This window comes from Drosophila hydei, unplaced genomic scaffold (genome assembly GCF_003285905.1).
Source record: "Drosophila hydei strain 15085-1641.00,03,60 unplaced genomic scaffold, DhydRS2 tig00008135-arrow-pilon, whole genome shotgun sequence".
Classification (NCBI taxonomy): Eukaryota; Metazoa; Arthropoda; class Insecta; order Diptera; family Drosophilidae; genus Drosophila; species Drosophila hydei.
The window spans coordinates 976707-995544 of record NW_022045844.1 but is presented as its reverse complement, the minus strand read 5'-3'; the positions used below and the strand labels follow the sequence as shown (position 1 = coordinate 995544).

The window sequence follows — 18838 nt, the reverse complement described above, 5'->3', positions numbered from 1 at the left end:
TTATTTGGTGAAATATCGTGCCATCAAATGATGGACGTGTCACTCTGTTTTGTTGTCTGCCTGGCTATAATTGTCGCCCAACGTTGAGAACGTGGACGCGACCATGGCCACCACGGTGTGTCCAGCGCACCTCCTGTGGAGTTTTCAGTGCGCATAAATAAAAACAAACTTCGGTCAAACATTAAACGCCCAACATCAGCGTCAGTGCCTGTGTTAGGCCCAGCCCCATGCATCCGCCAGCTTTCCACGTTTTCCATTATTTTGTTAAATTGGTTTCGACTTTTTTTTATCAAACAACAGCGAACGAAAATTTCGCAGCAAATATTTGGATGAAGTGAAGTTGATTCCTTTGCTCGTTTCACAACGCTTTGTTTTGCATTTGAACACGAACTTTGCAGTTATAAAAATATGTAGCCCGCCAACTGTTGGCTAGGGAGTGAACTGGAGAAGATTGTCGTTTACTGTGAGTGTGCCACGTTGGGTTGGGGTACTAATAACAAGGCAGCGCGCAGCAACGCAACAGCCCAACCACCCAACCGCCAAACTGAGCTGTGCATAAAAGTGTAATATGCCAGCCGATGGGTTGGAGTTTAGCTAGATTTACGAGCTTAAGCACAGGCATTGTCATTGGCATAGGCATAGACATTTTGGGATTCCGGGCGCTAGTTCATCAACGTGTTGAATTGTGCGTGTTGCGTAAAAGTTTGCTCGTAAAATTTTTTGCAATGCTCTCATTCGGTTTTTATTAAAAAATAAACTATACAAATTTTACAGAGATTATCTAAAATGTACAAAAAAAACACACACATAGAAAGAGCTGGAGCACATGCACATACATACAAACATTTATATTGTCCTTCGTAATACCATGTTCAATAATGGATGCTTTTGTCAAAAACTAAGTTAATTGAAAGTTCAAACAAATCCCATGGCATTTGTCAAGCATCCAACAAGTTCAGTCTGTTACATATAGCTTTCCATTTTGGCCACAAACACTCATGTATATATGTATGTAGGTGTATATAAATGTTTGTCGGTATGCACAAATGAAGTAAACATATATAGAAAAGTTAAGTACACGCCTCTTAAGTATTATGGGGACTTAGTCGATGTAATTAACCTGTTTGGATTACAACTGCCGCACTAATCCAGGTAGCTATAACATTACAGCTAATTTCGGTAGCTAGTTCGGTGTTCTGCTCTGTTCGTTGTCCGGCTTCACATAGTAACTACTCTGCCTATGCTCTGCATTTGATACTGCTTATATTATATTATATTTATATATATAGAGCGATGCTACTAAGTAATTAAAATTGCATATACATAAATTGGTATCGCATAAAACGTGTTTTTTCCCCGCATTCGAAATGAGCTCTCGCGCAGCTGAGCTTTATGGCGATTAAAATATCATCAAATTTACATTTAGACTCCCCTTTCTACAGACAGACACACACACTCACACACATAAATACATAATTGAATATGTAAGTGGACCGGCACGCATCTCTCGCCTTTAGTTAGCTGTCAGCCACACTCTTATGTCCTACACTCACTAATGTCTAGCCATTTTCAACTAAGCCTACAGTTACGACTACGCACACGAACAGTGTTCAAAGACTTAATTCTCAGTTAGTTTAACTAATCAAATGTTGCACGGCTCGATGATCTGATCATCGGCAACGTCCTGCCGCGCCTCGCTCCACCTCGCTGGCAACGCTAACTTGAACAACCTCACGAGCACTGGAAGAGTCGTGTATCACGCACGGTGGTCGCGTCTTAACTGTACATTTCACAGCAGCTTAGACTGGTTTAGTGTGCGGGCGAACCGGTGGCCTCTAGGAGTCCCTGTTGGCGCCGCACTAGCTCCTGGCTCAGGCAACGGCAGCAGGAGCAAGCATCCTCCACCGCGCGCATTGTCGCACCCACCTCTGCCTCGACCGTCACCATCGCCGCTAGCTCTGCTCACACACTTGACACCCGTTCGTTGTTGTCCGTCAGGAGGCTGGCACCCGCCAGCAGCTTGTGTCCATTGGCCACGCCCACACCCACGCCTCCACGCTGGCTGTCGTAGTTGAGCACGAGCGTGGATGGCGTGGACTGTAGCAGCAGCTGTTCCTGTTCGCGTAGACAGCCCGAATGCCTGGCAGCGATTGCTGAGCTGTGATTAGGATGTGGGCTGCGCACGGTTGAGCTTTTCCTCATCATCTGAGGCGTGGCAGCGCAGCCTGAGGCATTGCCCACCTGCAACAGGCCCACCTGTTCCTTGAAGGGTCCACCGGCAGTGCCGTTGCTTGAGCTGCGGTAGTAGCTCTGTTGCCGAAAGGTGCGCAGATGCCTCCCACTGCCACCTGCATCCACCTGGGTCACGGCCGTCAGCATTGAGGGAGTGCGCTGCGAGTCGCCTCTATAAAAAAAGGGCATTAATACTCGGTTTGCTCGAAAGAAGAGACCTCGACCCGAAGACTATTTACCTGTTTAAGCTGTATGCATTGTTGTTTCCACCACCTGTTCCAGATTTGTTGCCTTTGCCGGGGCAGAGATGAAAGGCGCCATAGATGAGCGGGTTTACGAGGCTGTTCGACATGCCGAAGAAGAAGATGGCATCCTGCAACTCGTCGCCCAGCTACATGCAAGCGAGTCAAATACAAATTAATTTCAAGTCCTTCGACAGCATTTCAATATGGCAGTTATTTTGTAAGTTTCTTATGGCTTGTGGTTTGCCAGCCTGACCAGGCTAGCAGCTTGAGTCGTTGTTGGTTTTACCTTTTTTTGTTTATTGTGCTGTCGTAAGACCTTATGCTACATGCTTTTACGGTCAACCGTAACCAAGTCAACAGCCCGCAGGCCTAGCCCATATGCCCAGACCATTAATTAAAAATTGTGCATAAAAAATAATTGTGATGTGCTCTCGGCCCCAGTCTGTTTACAGCCCAGCAAAGCGCGGCAAGAAATTGCGTAAAAATGTAGCTATAAAAAAGGATGTTGGAACAGCTGCTGACTGAACCAATTGCTTTGCAGCCGAGCAGCCCCGTGCCGTGCATTTCCCAGCAAAATGCTCATTTTATTTTCAACTGGCTCCCGTCATAGCATAAAGCACGTCAAGCCAAGCAAAAAATCAGCTCGCTCAACCCGCCCACACCAGGGATCGACAGTTGATTGATGTGCCTTCAAAATGTTGTGAAATGCCTTCGGTGAAGCTCTGAAGCATGAGGCAAAGGTTACAGGGTATATATATTTTAGCATATGAAAGGGACACCAAAGACATTTTTACCAAATTTTAACGCCTACGGCGTAAATATTTGAAAACGCAACGTGAGGGATATTTGAAAAATGTAAATTCCAATTAGCCTATTGCTCATAGCCAGCAGAAAACGAGGTGTTCCCTAACACCTCTGCTAAGTTTAGATTTTTATTTATGTTACTTTGTTTTGGTATTCGTGTGACAAAACATTTTGCTTTGGCAGATATTTCTCATCTGCCTTGCAGGCACCAACTAAGCCGCCAGCCTTAAAGGAAAACCTACTGAAATAATAACCCTTTTTAAATTGTCAGTTTCTTGGCACAGAAGTGACCCAAGCAGGCAAATGCTATCGCATTCGCTTTCGATTATTCTTTTTACCTTTTTATCTGGATTCCAGAACAAGAAGATAATCATCATTACGTAGTAGGGTGTCCAGCAAATGAGGAAGGCGATAATGATCACCACCGAGATGCGTAAGGATTTCATTTTCGCCTTGTGTATTAGACGCTGCCGGTTGGTCTGGGTGGGTAGCTGTTTCGTCGTCGAATAGTTGGCCAATTTGGAGCCTTGGAACATTTTTTCGCTGCCTGATAAGGTGGAAAAGAAAACGCACAGAAAAAAAATAAATGCCAGCCGGCATTAACATAGTTCCCACTGAAATGTACCACATTCTGGCATGTCCATTTGGAAATCCACTTACTTGAGATGGTTCGAAAGGTTGACATGTAGGTGCCTGAAATATTTAAATTTGTTGCATTTGATTAGCATCCAGATGGACAGCTCCAGTTCTACCTCAACATGTGTATATATGTACTTACCAAATAGTATGCACAAGGGCAGCAAGAATGTGAAGACGAGCGTAAAGGTGGCATACATCTGCTCTTGCCAGTCCGCCGTATAGAAGCCGTGAGTCACACACTGATAGAACTCCTCGACGAAAGGACCTCGCGCCACATGGAAAATAAAGAACTGCGGGTGCCAAATACCAAACGCCGAATTGCCAAATGCCGAATCCCGAATGCCGACGCGAGATGTCGGGTGCCAGATTGTGGTTGACAGTAGCGGCGTGGGTGGAGAGCATTAAAAAAGATGACACAAGAAGTTTGATTAAAATTCGCTCACACAAAAGTACAAATATTCAAGAGTTTTTCTTGATTGAATAATATCAGGTCTTCTTCCTGCATCAATCAAAATGCGAAAGTAAATTCACGAGAAGCGAAAGACGCCGACGGCTTAATACTGTAAAGGTGGAATAATAGAAATATTTCTATGATTGATTACTTTTCAATATCTCAAGAATATCTTCCCACAATGATCTTGTAATCGTATAATCTTAATAATCTATTTCACAAGTCTACGTCATGTTGAGCGTCTTTAGTTTCTATAGAACTTAGTTTGTAACTTTGCCAACAATAAGAGTGAGCTAACAACGGACTGAATATAATGTTTCAGTAGGCACATGTATTTGTGCTCGTCTGATTGTCGATTGTAATCGTAGTTGCGTTCCCATAGAACGCTTACGTTGGATATTCAAATTTGGAAATTGTATGCCCCAGGGAGAGAACTCGTTTTCACATGTCTATTGCATAGATAATTTGAATAATAATAACTTTCAAACACGTTCAGTCTGACCAGCTCATCAATAATTCATTAATCCCATTAGCGTAGTACATTACGATGATAGTTATATGTTTTCAAATCATCCAAAAACCATTAGCTGCCATTTATTGAACTGTTTAATTTTAATTACTTTATATGTTTAAACACTTTGTGCCTTTAAACGCAACATGAGGTGTTACACGCATTAATTTCTTTAGTCTCAACAAAACACGACATTTATGCAATTTTCTTGTTTAACATCAATACATCCAGCGCGTGTGAATGGCAGTTGTGCTTATAACAAATGCATTAAAAGTGTTTTCATTTGAACATTTTATGACTTCCTGGAAGTTCTGCGCGTTGGATGTGTCAACAGCTGTCGCGAGTGTTCGGACGACTAAGCGGCAAAGTAGTAAAACTAAAACACTAAAAGCATGTGGGCGGGCATTAGCATTAGTATCAGCATCGGCATCAGAGTCAGCATCAGCTTTGGCATCGGTATTAGGACTGATTTTTATTAATTTCTGACATTTATAACTTCCACGCAATTGAACGACACAAAGTGCCAAAATGAAGAAGAATAATGATGACAGGGCGAAGACAAAAAGATCCTTCGCCATACAATAAAGAAAACTGCTAAAGCTGTTGGACCATAGATGAATGCATACTCTATGAGTTCAGATGCCTGTTGTGTCTGTTGAGCATATATTCCCTTTTAGTTTGGGTCTTCAATCGCACCTTGTCATGCCTGTCCTATATGTGATGTATTCGAGTTTATTGATGTTTCTCGTATGCTGATGCAAAAAGTGAAAATGAGCCAATAAAACACAATTCATACGAGCTACATTTTGGGGGAACGTTAAAATGAAAAGTCTGCAGCTCTATAAAGTCAAAATACTGTAGCATAGTGTAATAAAAGATGGAAGACGTAAGCATAAACGAAAATGGAACGAATGGAAGAAAAAACAAGAAACGGAAGGACGCACACGCATGTGCACAGCTGCTGGGGCTGGGGATCAACATTTGTTGTTTATTGGCAGTGAAAGTAAATTTTCATTTTGTTTTATTATTTGAGACGCGTGAATTGGAGAAGAGAGAGCGAGCATCGACGCAGCGGGGCGCATATATTGAATTTGAAACGTTGCTTATTGATTACCGAACTGAATGCGTGAGTTTCTCAATAACGGGGCAAACGTGGAAAAGTGCGAAAAGTTGTTCGCAAGGAACTTTTCAAATGATGCCATAGTAGTAAGAGCAAATGGCGTCAAGCTGGAGACGCAGTGTCAAGTATCACGTTTTAATATCGCATTAACTTTTATGTAACATATTCGATGAGCGAAACATTAATTACGTGTGTGTGCGGGTGTGATAGCTGAATTAAACAAGTTTGAATTACAAGCACTTCATGTAAGCAGCTATTTGTCACGTCCCAAAAGCAGTCGCATCGAGTGTGTTTATTTATTCAACTTTAGCATAATCTCTGAGCGGATTCTGCGCCCACGCCCGGAAGACACAAAGATATAAAAAAGATAATTATTCCTAATGCGTGGTATAGCTTTTACACAAGTAAGTGCGCAAGCACACACTCACACTCCCACATAATGCAAATTGCCGCCTAATTATATGCAAACATAATCACGACGCCTCAAATTAGGTATCGCATGCATGGTCATATAGTTAGAGATAAAGCTGGCTGATATGCACTGCTGCTGGCGGCAAGCGGACAAGACGTATTTAGTCAAATACGTAGCATACTTTTCAGCGCTGTAACTGAATGCTCATCTCATAAATATTTTACAAACCAGATAAAGGTATATTCCAAACGTTTGAAAAATGCCATCGGAAGCATGCGAATTCCATGGAATATACTGACACCCAAGCTTCACCTGCCAGAGCACCCACATATGTATGCAGATAGCCTAATGGCACCTTCTTGAAAGGAAGAAAGGTCACATTCTTTGTAATCTCCTGTCAAGGGTCCTGTTACTGTATTTCACAAAAGCATGAATGTTGGGCACCTCTTCAAGGCGCCCTAGATACCCAAAGAGCCTACCTGAAAAGCAATTTTGTAAAAAAATATGTCAGTTTCCATATAACTGCCAATTTCGTGCTTGTTGGAGCCAAGAGTTGTCTGCTGATGTGGCATTTAAGTAAGTATTATTTGACTCCCATGCATAGTATTATCAAGGAGTTTATTCAAGTGCGTAGTTACCATTAGATACAATCTTATTCCGCCCTCACAGACCAGTCGAATATCCTTTGCAAAGCTAAGCATCTACAACCTTCTAACAATGCTTGTATTTACTATTCATGAATTTTTCATTTCCCTTCTTGTTCATCAAATAGTTCAACAAATGTTAACGAAAGCAACAGATTCATTTACAAAGGAATGGTAGATGAAGCAGGAACTGATGGCAGTCTTTGTCTGCCCCATTCATTCGCAAGCCTTCAGCGGCAGGCTTTATTTTGGTAATTGATAAATTGTAAAAAAAATATTTAATTGGCAACAGTGCTAATTGATTTGAGCTTAAGCGTACCACAAACAGAAAGCGACTATAATTAATCAAGCAGCTAGTTCATTGAAGACGTAATGCCAGCTAAGCAACACAAAACCGCAGAACTTGGCAGTCAGTTGTTCCCTTGACAACTGCCTTGACTCACTCAATGCTCCCATATGAATATAATTTCAACTGGTACCTCTCAGATAGACTATTTATTATAAGTGTTTCATGGCGTAGCCAAATAATCCTTTATGATATGCCAAACAAGCAGCTCGCATGACTGAAATGAGTGTTTCCCTAATCTGCAGATTGTGGTGTAGCGTTTGCAGATTCAAAGGCTATTAAAGTGTCAGTGGGCCATAAATCTGCCGGCCAACTCAATTAGATATGCAATCAAGCGACAAACAAAAGCCGAAGCACACCAAATAAATAATGCAATAAAAGTGTGAAAATAAAGAACTACAACAGCAACAACAACAACAGCAGCAGCAACGGAAACGGCAACAGCCAAAAGAACAACCAAAAAAAAAGAAAATGGTCAAATGTGTTTGTTTATTTTTTTATCCGCTTCCGTTTCTTTTGACTTTTTGTTTGGCTCCGTTATGATTAAAGATGAGCAAAAGCAAATGTATTCGAGCAGATAAGCACCTCGCAGCAGAGGACAAAAATCTGAAGCAATCTGCCAGATTCCCGGAAAGTATGCCGAGCAAATAAATATTTCATTTCTGTTGTCAGTGCACGAATGTTTACTGCTCTCGTTGGCAAACCCTTTGCCCGAACAGCTGAATATACTCTATCGGAAAGGTCGCACAGTGGGTGAGAGATATGTGGTGCCGGAGCACGTGTGGTAGGCGTACCGATACCCAAAGCAACGTTTAGCTAACTCACATCCAACGGGCAATCAGTTTTAATGCCAGCCCACGCACCGACGCCCTCATCGGAATATTTACGCGCAGCCACGGGGCGTATTCCGTATGCCATAAAGCAAACATATTACTCCAACTTCGGCGCACATGCAGAGTTAAAGCATCGGCCCGCGGCCCAACTGCTGGTCTGGCTTGACTTAATGGCAGGCGACAAATTGCTGCATAAGTTGCCAATTGTTTACTGGGCGGAATGTTTGGAAAGCGTCGGATAAAGAGCAAACAGTATTAGAAATTTGTATGAAATCAATGTGAATTGATTTCTATTTGGTTTTGGATTTGACGCTGTATTTTGCAATTCAGAGCTGAGCTAGATAAGCTAAATAATAATTTACCTGGGGCAGGCTGAGCACCAGAGAGAGTATGTAGGTGCCGCCGAGCAGCCGATGACAGCGCTTGGCCATGTTGAGCGACTTCATGGGATACTTGACAGCTATCCAGCGATCGACACCGATGAGAACCAGCACATAGGTTGATAGGTAGAGGCTAAACATTTGAAACAGCTTCACAAGTTTGCAAGTAAGTTCGTTTGCCAACCACTGAACCGTGTAGCTCCAAGCTGCCTCGCCGATTAGGCAGAACCCAGTGACCAGGACGTCAGCAATGGACAAATGAAACATCAACGAGTAAATGGCGCTCCAAGTGTGGCGGGAGTTGCGCCGCGTAATGCGCGTCTTGTATATATTCCATATGGTCAGAAGGTTGCCCAGCATTGAGAAAAGTGCCATTACCGCCAACACATAAACCTTCAGCATGCCGGAGCGTGACAGCTGTGGTGCATGATCCATTACATGCTCCGGGACCTGCTCCGCTAACGGCGATAACTCGTGCAGACTGTTGATGGGGCCGAGCGCTGAGCTATTCAGGCGTGAGTTTGTCATAATGGCATAAGCTGCCTCAAGGTGACTATTACTGCCAACCACTGCAGCTTCTGTGCTGGTGCTAGCTTCAGTGGCCAGTGCAAGGCCAGCATCCAGGATCTTGAGCGTGTAGTTGGCAATGTTGGGGGTCACTTCGGTAGCGGCTGCAACAAAAAGTCGTGTGAAATTCGCTGCGGTTGACCAATTACTCTCTATCTCATTATATGCTGCACTGTCCAACAGATCTGTCCCAACAACAGAAGATGAGTTGTTAACAAGCAGTCGCAAATGTGTAGAATCCTCAAAATCGTCCATTATTTAGTATATGGGTAATACTTTCTTGGTTGCAAAGTGAGTTTGGTGGTTTCGGTGGTATTTAGTAGTGCTCCTGTGAGCTTTTTCCGTTTCCGCGCTCGATGTTAAGCTCTATTTTCATGTTCTGGCAGCAAATGAGTGTGGCTCCCCATTGTAGTTGGGAAAGCAGTTTGTACCGCCCTGAAAATAAAATAGTTAACATTTTGCTTTAAATTCACATTAAATTAATTTGTTATGCAAAAGGATTACAGCATATTATAAATATTATAAATATTATAAATATTATAAATATTATAAATGCGAAAGCTGTTACTTTGGTTTACATCTTTCATGCAAATTACCATGGGCTATAATTAATTTTTTGAAATTTACGATAAATCGACTTTATATATTAATTTAAATCCACACAATCACATCAAACATTTTGCAGCTATAACACGTAAATGTTTTTGACAGCATATCATTTGCTCATTTGCTAGTTGTGGGTTTTGCCACTCTAGTAGCTAAACTCTAATTTGCACAACATTTATTGATCTAACTTTCCGGGCAATTTGATGCTGATGCAGACAATTTGAATTTTATAATCTTACTGTTACAGCATCGAAGCCGTCGTTGACCCTTGCCACACAATTAAATGACCGTAATTACAAAGCCGTTCATTAAGTAAAAGTGGTTAATGCCATTCAGCTCGGTTGCTGGTTGCGGTCAGCTTGTGGCTGGTTACTGGTTGCTGGTTTCTGATAGCTGGGACATATAGCGATTAAGCGCGTCCACCGAGAATTTCAGTCCAAAGCTCACAAATTACCTTTAAATGCGACGTTGCGCTTGCTTCACTGCCATTGACAGAGCTTCAAAGCGTCGTTTTGCAGTGCAAGTTCCAAGTAAAATTCCATAAAATTGAATTTTCTCATATAATTTATGAACATAAATTAAATAGAGACCGTGTCATGTTATTTCACCTGCAATATGGTAATGAAAAGCAAAAAACAATCCCAAGCAAAACATACAAGGGCCACTATTATTTCAAGCTTAAAATAAACCATAAGAGATGTGTGCATTTTTGATGACAGTAGACCACTTGGATTCATTATCCTGTCTTAGTGTGTTGCATCGAGCTACAACTAGATTATAATGGATAATTGTACAAAAAGGAATTGCTAATTGGCGTATCGACGTAGATGCGATTATCTTAGAAAGAGGTACTACAAAATTGATTGTAATCAAAGTAGATTTAATGTGAAAGAAACTGCTTTAATTAAAAAGCTAATGCTCAACGTACTAGCTTCAATATAATTGATGCTTACGTTTTACTATTGGCTCTTTCTAATTGACTTTAATTGCCAGCTAATGCTCGCCAGCATTTCATTATATTGATAGATTGCTAAAATGCTAGATTGCCTTTTAATCACTTCGTTTATATATATACATATATGTATATATAGATATATAAGTGCAAAATAGCCTCTATTGTCAATCAGTTTACGTTGGCCGCGTGCTTGGGTTTAAAATTCTTGTAGCGCTTAATCAACATGATTAATATACAAATGCGCATTTGATTGATCGAGCCAGCCGCCCAGTCAAAATGAAATACACATGAGCCCCGGGGTCATCGTTTGAGAGGTTGAGCAGCACATGCACCAGAGTAATGCGATTTGCATATAATGTGTCAAAAATTGAAGGCCCAAGAGCACCAAATGAGGCGAAACTTCTTTCAGTCCAATGTCTAGACGACCCTTGGACCAGTCGGTATTTGCATTTTAAGTTAGCTGCCAAGGCACAGGACATTAAAAGGACTTACGACAATTAGGGCTATTTGTATGTAATGTATTATACATCCAAATCGAACTCTAGAGGGTAGATACTTTCCATGAAATCAAATGACTTAAGACCATATTTCTTCACTCAATTAATTATGATAAATAACCAATAATTATAATTATTAATAATCAGTGCAGCAGAAGTCATATTATTGCCAGTATCATGTATTGCTGCAGGCCTCTTTTGTTGAAGCTGGCTACCACTGCGTATACGCAACTTGCTTTTTGTCACTGCTCTGAAAATAATTAAAGGGCATGCCCATCGTTCTGGTGTTTCATTAAAGATAACTAACTCATTTCTTAAATAACTGTTGAAAAGTTTTCATATTATGCTGTGGGTAGCAAAATTGGCATTGTTATTGTTAATAGATTAGCCGCAGGACACTTCGTGTGGCGATTATATGCGGTCTTCTTCTGTAAACAGAAAGTTTTAAGCTATGCAAAGCACATTTAGCATGGTCTGACGTCAACCACAAACCACAAAGTTTTGTAAATCTGCATCAGTTGATTGCATTTAAAACTCAAAAAATCAAGCTGATGGGCAAAGGCTCTTCTGGCACACAGACACCCACTGTCATTCCATAAGTCATCTGTTGAAATTGATAAGCTGATATTATAGAACTATGTGGGTATCATGACCTTTCAGTATTACATGACTACTTTCATTTCAAATTTGAATCATGATTTTCAATGGTTTGAATAATTAATTAATTAGTTTGAAATGAAAATTAGCTGAAATTATTAATAATCAGACTTGATGCTGTCTAGAACCGCAGTATACACAATTTAGGACTTTTAAAGTAATTAATATTCTCGAGTAAGTAAGGGCAGGTATCTACTTACATTAAACGCGATTGTGTTCTAGATAGAATATATACAAGACTAAATATACAAGCAATTGACAGAGAGAAACTTTGAATTGAATTGTCTTAGTCTGAAAAAAGTTTGGGCATTAGCTGAGACTGAATTAATTCGAAATTTTTTTTTGTTTTTGCTTTGTTTTTACTTTTTTGTTATTAGTGGGTTTCTCTTTTCGTATTGGAATACAAGTTGAGAAAAGTTCAAACTGATGCAGCGCGTCAATTGTTTGTGCTTTCGCGGCTTCGACAAGCATTAAAACAGTTCGCTGTCAAGCACACTGAGAAAAAAACATGATGCTTGTCAAATATTCTCTTAGCCTTTGGCAAACAGTCGAGCTGACAAAAGCATATTAACTTCTTTAATTTTAACACAAAAGCTGCGCGTTTATTTGCTCACATTCTGGATGATATGTACTCTGACTTTTTAGCTTTGTCTAAGTTGAAACTGCGGTTTATTTGCACAGTTGTCCCGCTTCGCACACAAATGCACTCAACACACACACACACTTAAAAATAACAAAGTACCAGCCACATATACGCAGTTAAAATGATATACTATATGTGTATATATACTGATAATATATGTAGTATTTTGAATGTGTTTTCAGCATTAGATCGAATAAAAACGGCGTGTGTTTTCAGTTCAAATATTAGCATGTTATATATATAGCAAATAATAATTTTCGACATGAATTTAAAATTTGGTATTGTGAGGTTTTAATATTTGCACAATTTGTTCCGTTTGCTTTTTCTGCGCAACAAATACGAATTCACATAAAGCTTTGAAAAGCCACTGCCACACATACACTCACACACATAAATATACAGCTGGTAAGCAGTTAATAATTTTTCAAATACCTATTAATTATTCAATTTATTTTCTTGATCCACTTGCCTTTGTGTAAGCGAATTTGAATTTAAATTTTTAACTGAGTATATATTAAACTGTATTTATATTACATTTAGATTCAATAAAGTTAAGTCAATGCAATCACAACTTTCAGAACTTGCTCTTAGGTATTAAGTAAGTAAGAAGCTTTTAACATTCAATAACTATTTATATATATATTGTAGGTATTTGTACACTTAATCAACAAAATACAACTCCTTAAATTTGTATTAACGCACAATCATTTATTGACAACTTTCACTTCTTTATTGGCACTCGTCGAAATCTTATCTTATCACTGTCTTCGCTGGTGTTACCAACTTCAATATGGTATGAAGTTGGCGCGTTACTTCTGCATATCACTGAAAACCGACACGACTACCGTTGCGCCACATCGAGTACTGGCAACTGGCAACTGACGTTCCGTTTCGTTCCGTTCAGTTGAGTTGTTCGTTGCGAACTGTTCTTCGGGCACACGAGACTCGGTCGGTTAGCCGCGCCATTCGAACTTGTTTGCCATGCTCAAGTCGCAAGCTCTTTCATTCATAAAATCTCAGCTACAGGCAGCAAACATCGGCAGGAATCTTCGTTCAGCAGCTCAGACAACACGCAACATGTTGGCGTTGCTTTCAATTACATTTCTGCACGCTCACAAAGGCAACTACTGAAGGGCAATGCTCGACGGACGTAACTCATACGCACCGTACATCCGCTACCTTCTAGGTCTCAATGTCGAGCTTCCTGTTAGACGAAAATAACTGTTGGTTTGCATATGTAAGTACGTATGAGTCTTACATACGTATTTATAGGCGAGTGCCTACGTTCGAGGACAATGAATTTTAGGAGCGTAGGTGAAAATTAATTTGCTTTTGTTCCTTTATGATTGTATCACAAAATTAAGTAGCAAACAAACTATTTAATTGTCTAGCGCTGCAACTGCTGTTGATTTTATTCTGGCATGCTTAATATACATATATTCTTCAGCTAATTAAAGCGCTGCGCAAACAATTTACTATCTACCACACACGCGCATTCAAATTAATTAACTAAACTGAATTATCCCGGCAACATGCTAAATAGTAAAAGCTGTTCGCTGTTGTTTTTGTGGTGGGCATTGCACAATGGAGTGGCACACGTTTTGCTCAGTAAAGCAGAATAAAGCAGAGCCAAGCGTGCATAATTACATTTTATACCCTCAAAAGTGTACAGAAATAACATCAATTGCTTCTAGGAGCTCTTAAGGAAGGAAATAACATGGTTTGGAAAGTATGTTTGATCATCGTTTAAGCTTCAAATTATTTTGCAAATACAGTTTCAGTATGTTTCAAACATCCCTTACTTAATATCTTGCTGATATTTTGCTTGACGGATACTGTTTAATATGTCAACGTTTGATATTTACTTTTAATAGGATTACGTTTGACACACCTGTCAACAGACAACTGTTCGTCAAAATACATCTTTTCGCAGGCGCCATGCAATGTTGACAAATTATGCTTTTGGGAAGCTGGACAAGCAAGCAAGATAATGCCCGACCTTTGTGTAAGCAACCGCTATTATCATCGCTAAAAGCTGTTCCCGAATGGTTAGAGTTGCGTCAACCACAGCAGCGACTGTTAGATAGCGAGCTGACAGCCGCATATAAGTTGCCCCACTAATCCTTTATGCTGTCGACTTAGGTTTCTCTCTCTCTCTCTATCTCTACCCATTGGCAATCCCGTTGCCCCCGTTACGTAAGCCAAAACTATTTTGTGGTCAAGGCTAAATTTAAACTGCATGAATATTTAAAATCATAAGCAGTAGTAGGCGCGGTTAAGATCCCTGGGCGCAAACTTCTTGGCAACCTTATTCGCATCCGCAGCTACCTCCACTTCCGCATTCCATTTTGAATATCTAAACTTAAAGCACAAAAGGGCCTGCCATGTGTGTGCGGCTGGGACGCGGACAAATGCATAATTTGGCATACAGAATTATGGGCGGGAATGGAGACGCTTCTAGTCACCATCCAATTTCTCGGGTGATTTATTTCTTTTTTGGCCAAAGTTGACACAGCTCTTGACTCGGACTTGGCCCCGGATTATTGCTTTGTGCCTAAGCAGGAAAAGAGCCTCGGGAGATGGGCGTATGCTGAATGAATGAATGAGTAGGAAAAAAGTTGACAGTCTTGCGTAATCTATAGAGTGTTCATGCAAAGCAGATTTTTGTTTTCTTATGTATATATTTATGTGATGACAAATATTACCAGCCAAGCCCGGGCCGAGTGTGTGGGCTCCTGTGTCTACTTTGGATTTAAAAAATGTATGCCAAAGTTTACTGATTACTCATGAACGGGGGATATCACACCCTGAAACCTTTTTTCATAATGCTATTGCCACGTGCTGCACTTGACTAACGTGCTGTCAAAGAGGCACTTGTAAATAATACAGATCATGACCAGTAGCGAAATTCCAAATTGGCTTACGCTGAAAACACACGCCCAACTCCAGCCCCAAACCCCAAACCCTAAACATCATTTACACCCCTACAAATTGATTTTACCAAGCTGAATGCTCAGCGTCCGGCCGTAAGTTAGTTAGCCCGTAACTGTTGGTATCGCAGGCACTTACTGGGGCTTGGGTGTGGCAGCCACAGCTTCTTGCATTGAGTAAGCAATGATTTTCACTTGGGCTTTCGCTTTTATCATGATTTTTTCTTGTTTTCTTCCTTCGCTTTCCGTTTGAAATAACTTCCCCTTTGCTTCTGACATCTTCCATTCGCGCACATTTGGAAGCATTCCGGCACAAATGCTGCTCATTTTGTTAAGTATTTCAACATATTTTTATTCCACCCAAGCGGGATTTTACTTTGTTTTCATTTGTTGGTTCCATTTGGGCTGCTTCTTTTTCTCTTTTGCAAGATTCAAACTACTTTATTTGGTTAACTGTTTGTTTGAAGTGCCGGCCAGCTTTAAGCAAGGAAAATACAGTCTAAGCAAACACGCTTAACCTTGCCGAAATGGCAAACGGTTCTTTTACTATATACACATTTATTTAACTGGGTTTGTCCCAGCTTACTTGTAGAGGAATTAAGTCAAATTATGTTCACGCGTGGCTTAAAAATTATTAAAAACTTCAATTACCCGCAGAGACCTTACACATGGGCGTTGCTATGGATACCTGCTTAACGCCATATATTATTCCACACGTGTAAACATTTTCCGTGCTCCAATTTAATCTGATATTAATCGAATGCTTGCACTGAATCTGGCTTATTTGTTTATTATTTGTACAGCTTTGAATATATTAAATTTCATCAAAAAAGAAAGATTCTTTTTGGTAAAAATAAGCAAATAAAATGCTGTGCTCTCTCCACCCTGCTTTAAAATCTTAAATAAAACCAAGACAAAAATTAAATGCAGCCACAACAATTAATGCCTCAAGCAGTTTGTCAGGAAATTGCTATGTATAGCAAAGGACCCTTCTGTATATGAGGATATTTACCGTATGTAATTTTTTTATGTGCTCAGAAATGCTTTGGTAAATTTAATTACATTTTCTCACATTCATGTGTACTAGCTGCAAAACATACATTCTAGATCAACTTAAAAACTGTCACAAGCAAAACGAATTGCTTGATGTCATCACAACTCGTCTTTATAAAGCAATTAAACAGTTGATAGCCTAACGACACTCACATAATTAAAACGAAGAGCTCAGCCGTCACGCTCACCTCTTACACAAATCAAAAATGTGAAATCATTTGTATAATTCTGTGCGATAATGACACCTCCACTAGTAACAGAGTCTAAAAATAATTATGCGTTTTATCATATTGACTTTTCAAGAATACATCCTGCGTCATTTCTTGGATTTTCTGGCCATTTTGGCTTTATAATTTTTGTGTTTTATGGCTTGCCAGTCGGCTAAATGACGTGTATGCTCATAAAAACATTTGTTTAACTGACTTGTCAAGTGCTAATTAAACATTTTTAAGGCCCGTCACATAAAGTCGTCATAAATGCTGGCTAATAACATTTTTGAGTCATTTACAGAGCATGTGGAGTGCGTGCCCAGATTGCAAGAGCCTTGGCAATGTCGCAACCGAAAGTGAACTTTAAATACATACGTAAATAATAAGTACAGCGTTTCCTTTTTTGGGCTTGGACTGGGGCAGCCGGCCAATCAACCCTCTAAATATGTCAAACTTACCCAAATCAGTCAATAAACAGCAAATGCGACGGCACGTGGGCTAAATTGACAATTCGCATTCATAATTTTTGTCTGCGCCTCATTTGGGTCCCGTTGACCTTTTTCGAAAACAAAAGGGTTTCTTAGCCTCGTCTAGGAGGACAAAAACAAATTTATGATGTAAGCTCAATATAAACCCACTTCAAGGACAATCTATTTGAACGAAGTTGACGGAATAGATTTTGATACCTCAGTGGGTTTGTGGATCAAGCTGACTTTGGAGTAATGCTTTAAATCCAGCTGGCAAATCAATTTTAACTAACACCCATAGTTGCAAATTAACACGTTTCCATGACAACGACTGCGAGAACGACAACGGTAATGATATCGATGACTGGATTCTCATTATTCACTCTGCTCATTAATCATACGCCCCGTGTTTAAACTGTGATCAAGCATATTGAATTTATATTGAATGGAGTGCAAACAACAGAAGCCCAAATGCGCAAATCTCGATGCAAAGCACATGCCGCCCATTTGCCTGCTGTTTAAGCTAAGAGCTTTCTCACCTGCCACGAACAACACTCGGTGTGGGAGTTTTGTTAAATGAACTTCAGCTAAGAATCAGGCTTGTGTTTTGCTTTCTTTTGCGTCGCTTCGTGTTTTCCATTCATTGTACTTGCAGTCAACGTCTCAATCGAATACAAAAGAAAATAACAAATACTTAAGCTCACGCCGAAAATGGGACCAAGCTCTTAACATATAGCCAACAAAATATCAGGCTGGTACTGTAGCCCAGAAACCCTGAAATAAACAATATTTTTGTATCGCTCGTATATTTGCCTTTGGCTGAAACCATTCCAGGAATTGCGGAAACTTGTTGAAGCATTAAAAGATAATAGATCTAAGCTTAATGTTGTTGCAGGCGCTATTCTCGCACCTGAAACAGAACATGACCCAAATTCTCAGATAACCTGTCCGTAATTAGGGGCCACTTGGCCGCCAAGCGGGAAGCAAATATGACACTTAACGTCGCCACGAGCTTAAGCAGCTTATGGCTCAATAATAAATAACAATTATTTAACTCGCTCTAATGATGGCCTTGTCTGACTGCCCCAGCCCACGAAGAAGCAGTTCGTCAATTAGAGAACATTAATAGGCAGTCGCCGGGCCATATGTATTAATTAAGGAAAAACGTGAAGGGCTGTCGCATTTTACCATGTTGGACCCCACATGTTAGTGGCATGTGTTCATGTGGCGTTTGACATTATTTTTGCGTGGGGTGTGGTGGGGCGTGGCAGGACAGACGGGGGAGCATACATAATTGAATGCGTGCCGTAGTTACACAAATCTGAGAGGTTGAGCTAAGTATGAGAGACAAACATGGTTACATAAAATAGTACCACTTTCACCTCACATTCACTTTTACTTTCACTTTCACCTCCCACTTTACTCTCAGAGAAAACATTCAATGAAAGGCCAAATGAATAAAGAATTAGCTGCGACAGCAGTAAACCATTTGGCAAACTACAATCCATGTCTAGGCAGGTTGGGTGCTCCGCTTCCCGGTCCGGCATTTATATGCTCAATTATTGAGCAGCTATCTGGGCGTAAGCCATGGCTTTCTTTATCGCCAGCGCCAGGTTGGCTGCGTATTGATTTTCTGC

General features: G+C 40.4%; 1 protein-coding gene across 1 annotated transcript; it reads right to left on the bottom strand.

The window, feature by feature from the left end:
- Window positions 1-822: 822 nt before the first annotated feature.
- On the bottom strand, window positions 823-13452 carry LOC111598729 (gonadotropin-releasing hormone receptor). Its single transcript, XM_023314121.2, has 7 exons — window positions 13245-13452; window positions 8600-9619; window positions 4060-4210; window positions 3942-3974; window positions 3620-3828; window positions 2472-2623; window positions 823-2404 (listed from the first exon to the last, which is right to left on the bottom strand). The coding sequence occupies exons 2-7, from the start codon at window positions 9437-9439 to the stop codon at window positions 1963-1965; spliced, it is 1827 nt and encodes a 608-aa protein (XP_023169889.2). The 5' UTR covers window positions 9440-9619; window positions 13245-13452; the 3' UTR covers window positions 823-1962.
- Between the last annotated feature and the right edge of the window lie 5386 nt (window positions 13453-18838).

Bases quoted from the DNA above. Each gene is read 5' to 3' on its own strand.
- LOC111598729 (XM_023314121.2), bottom strand. From the start codon at position 9,439: ATGGACGATTTTGAGGATTCTACACATTTGCGACTGCTTGTTAACAAC. The intron at 3,975-4,059 runs GTAAGTACATAT...TAAATATTTCAG, and splicing joins GCCCTTGTGCATACTATTTG to GCACCTACATGTCAACCTTT. The intron at 3,829-3,941 runs GTAAGTGGATTT...CCACCTTATCAG, and splicing joins AACCTTTCGAACCATCTCAA to GCAGCGAAAAAATGTTCCAA.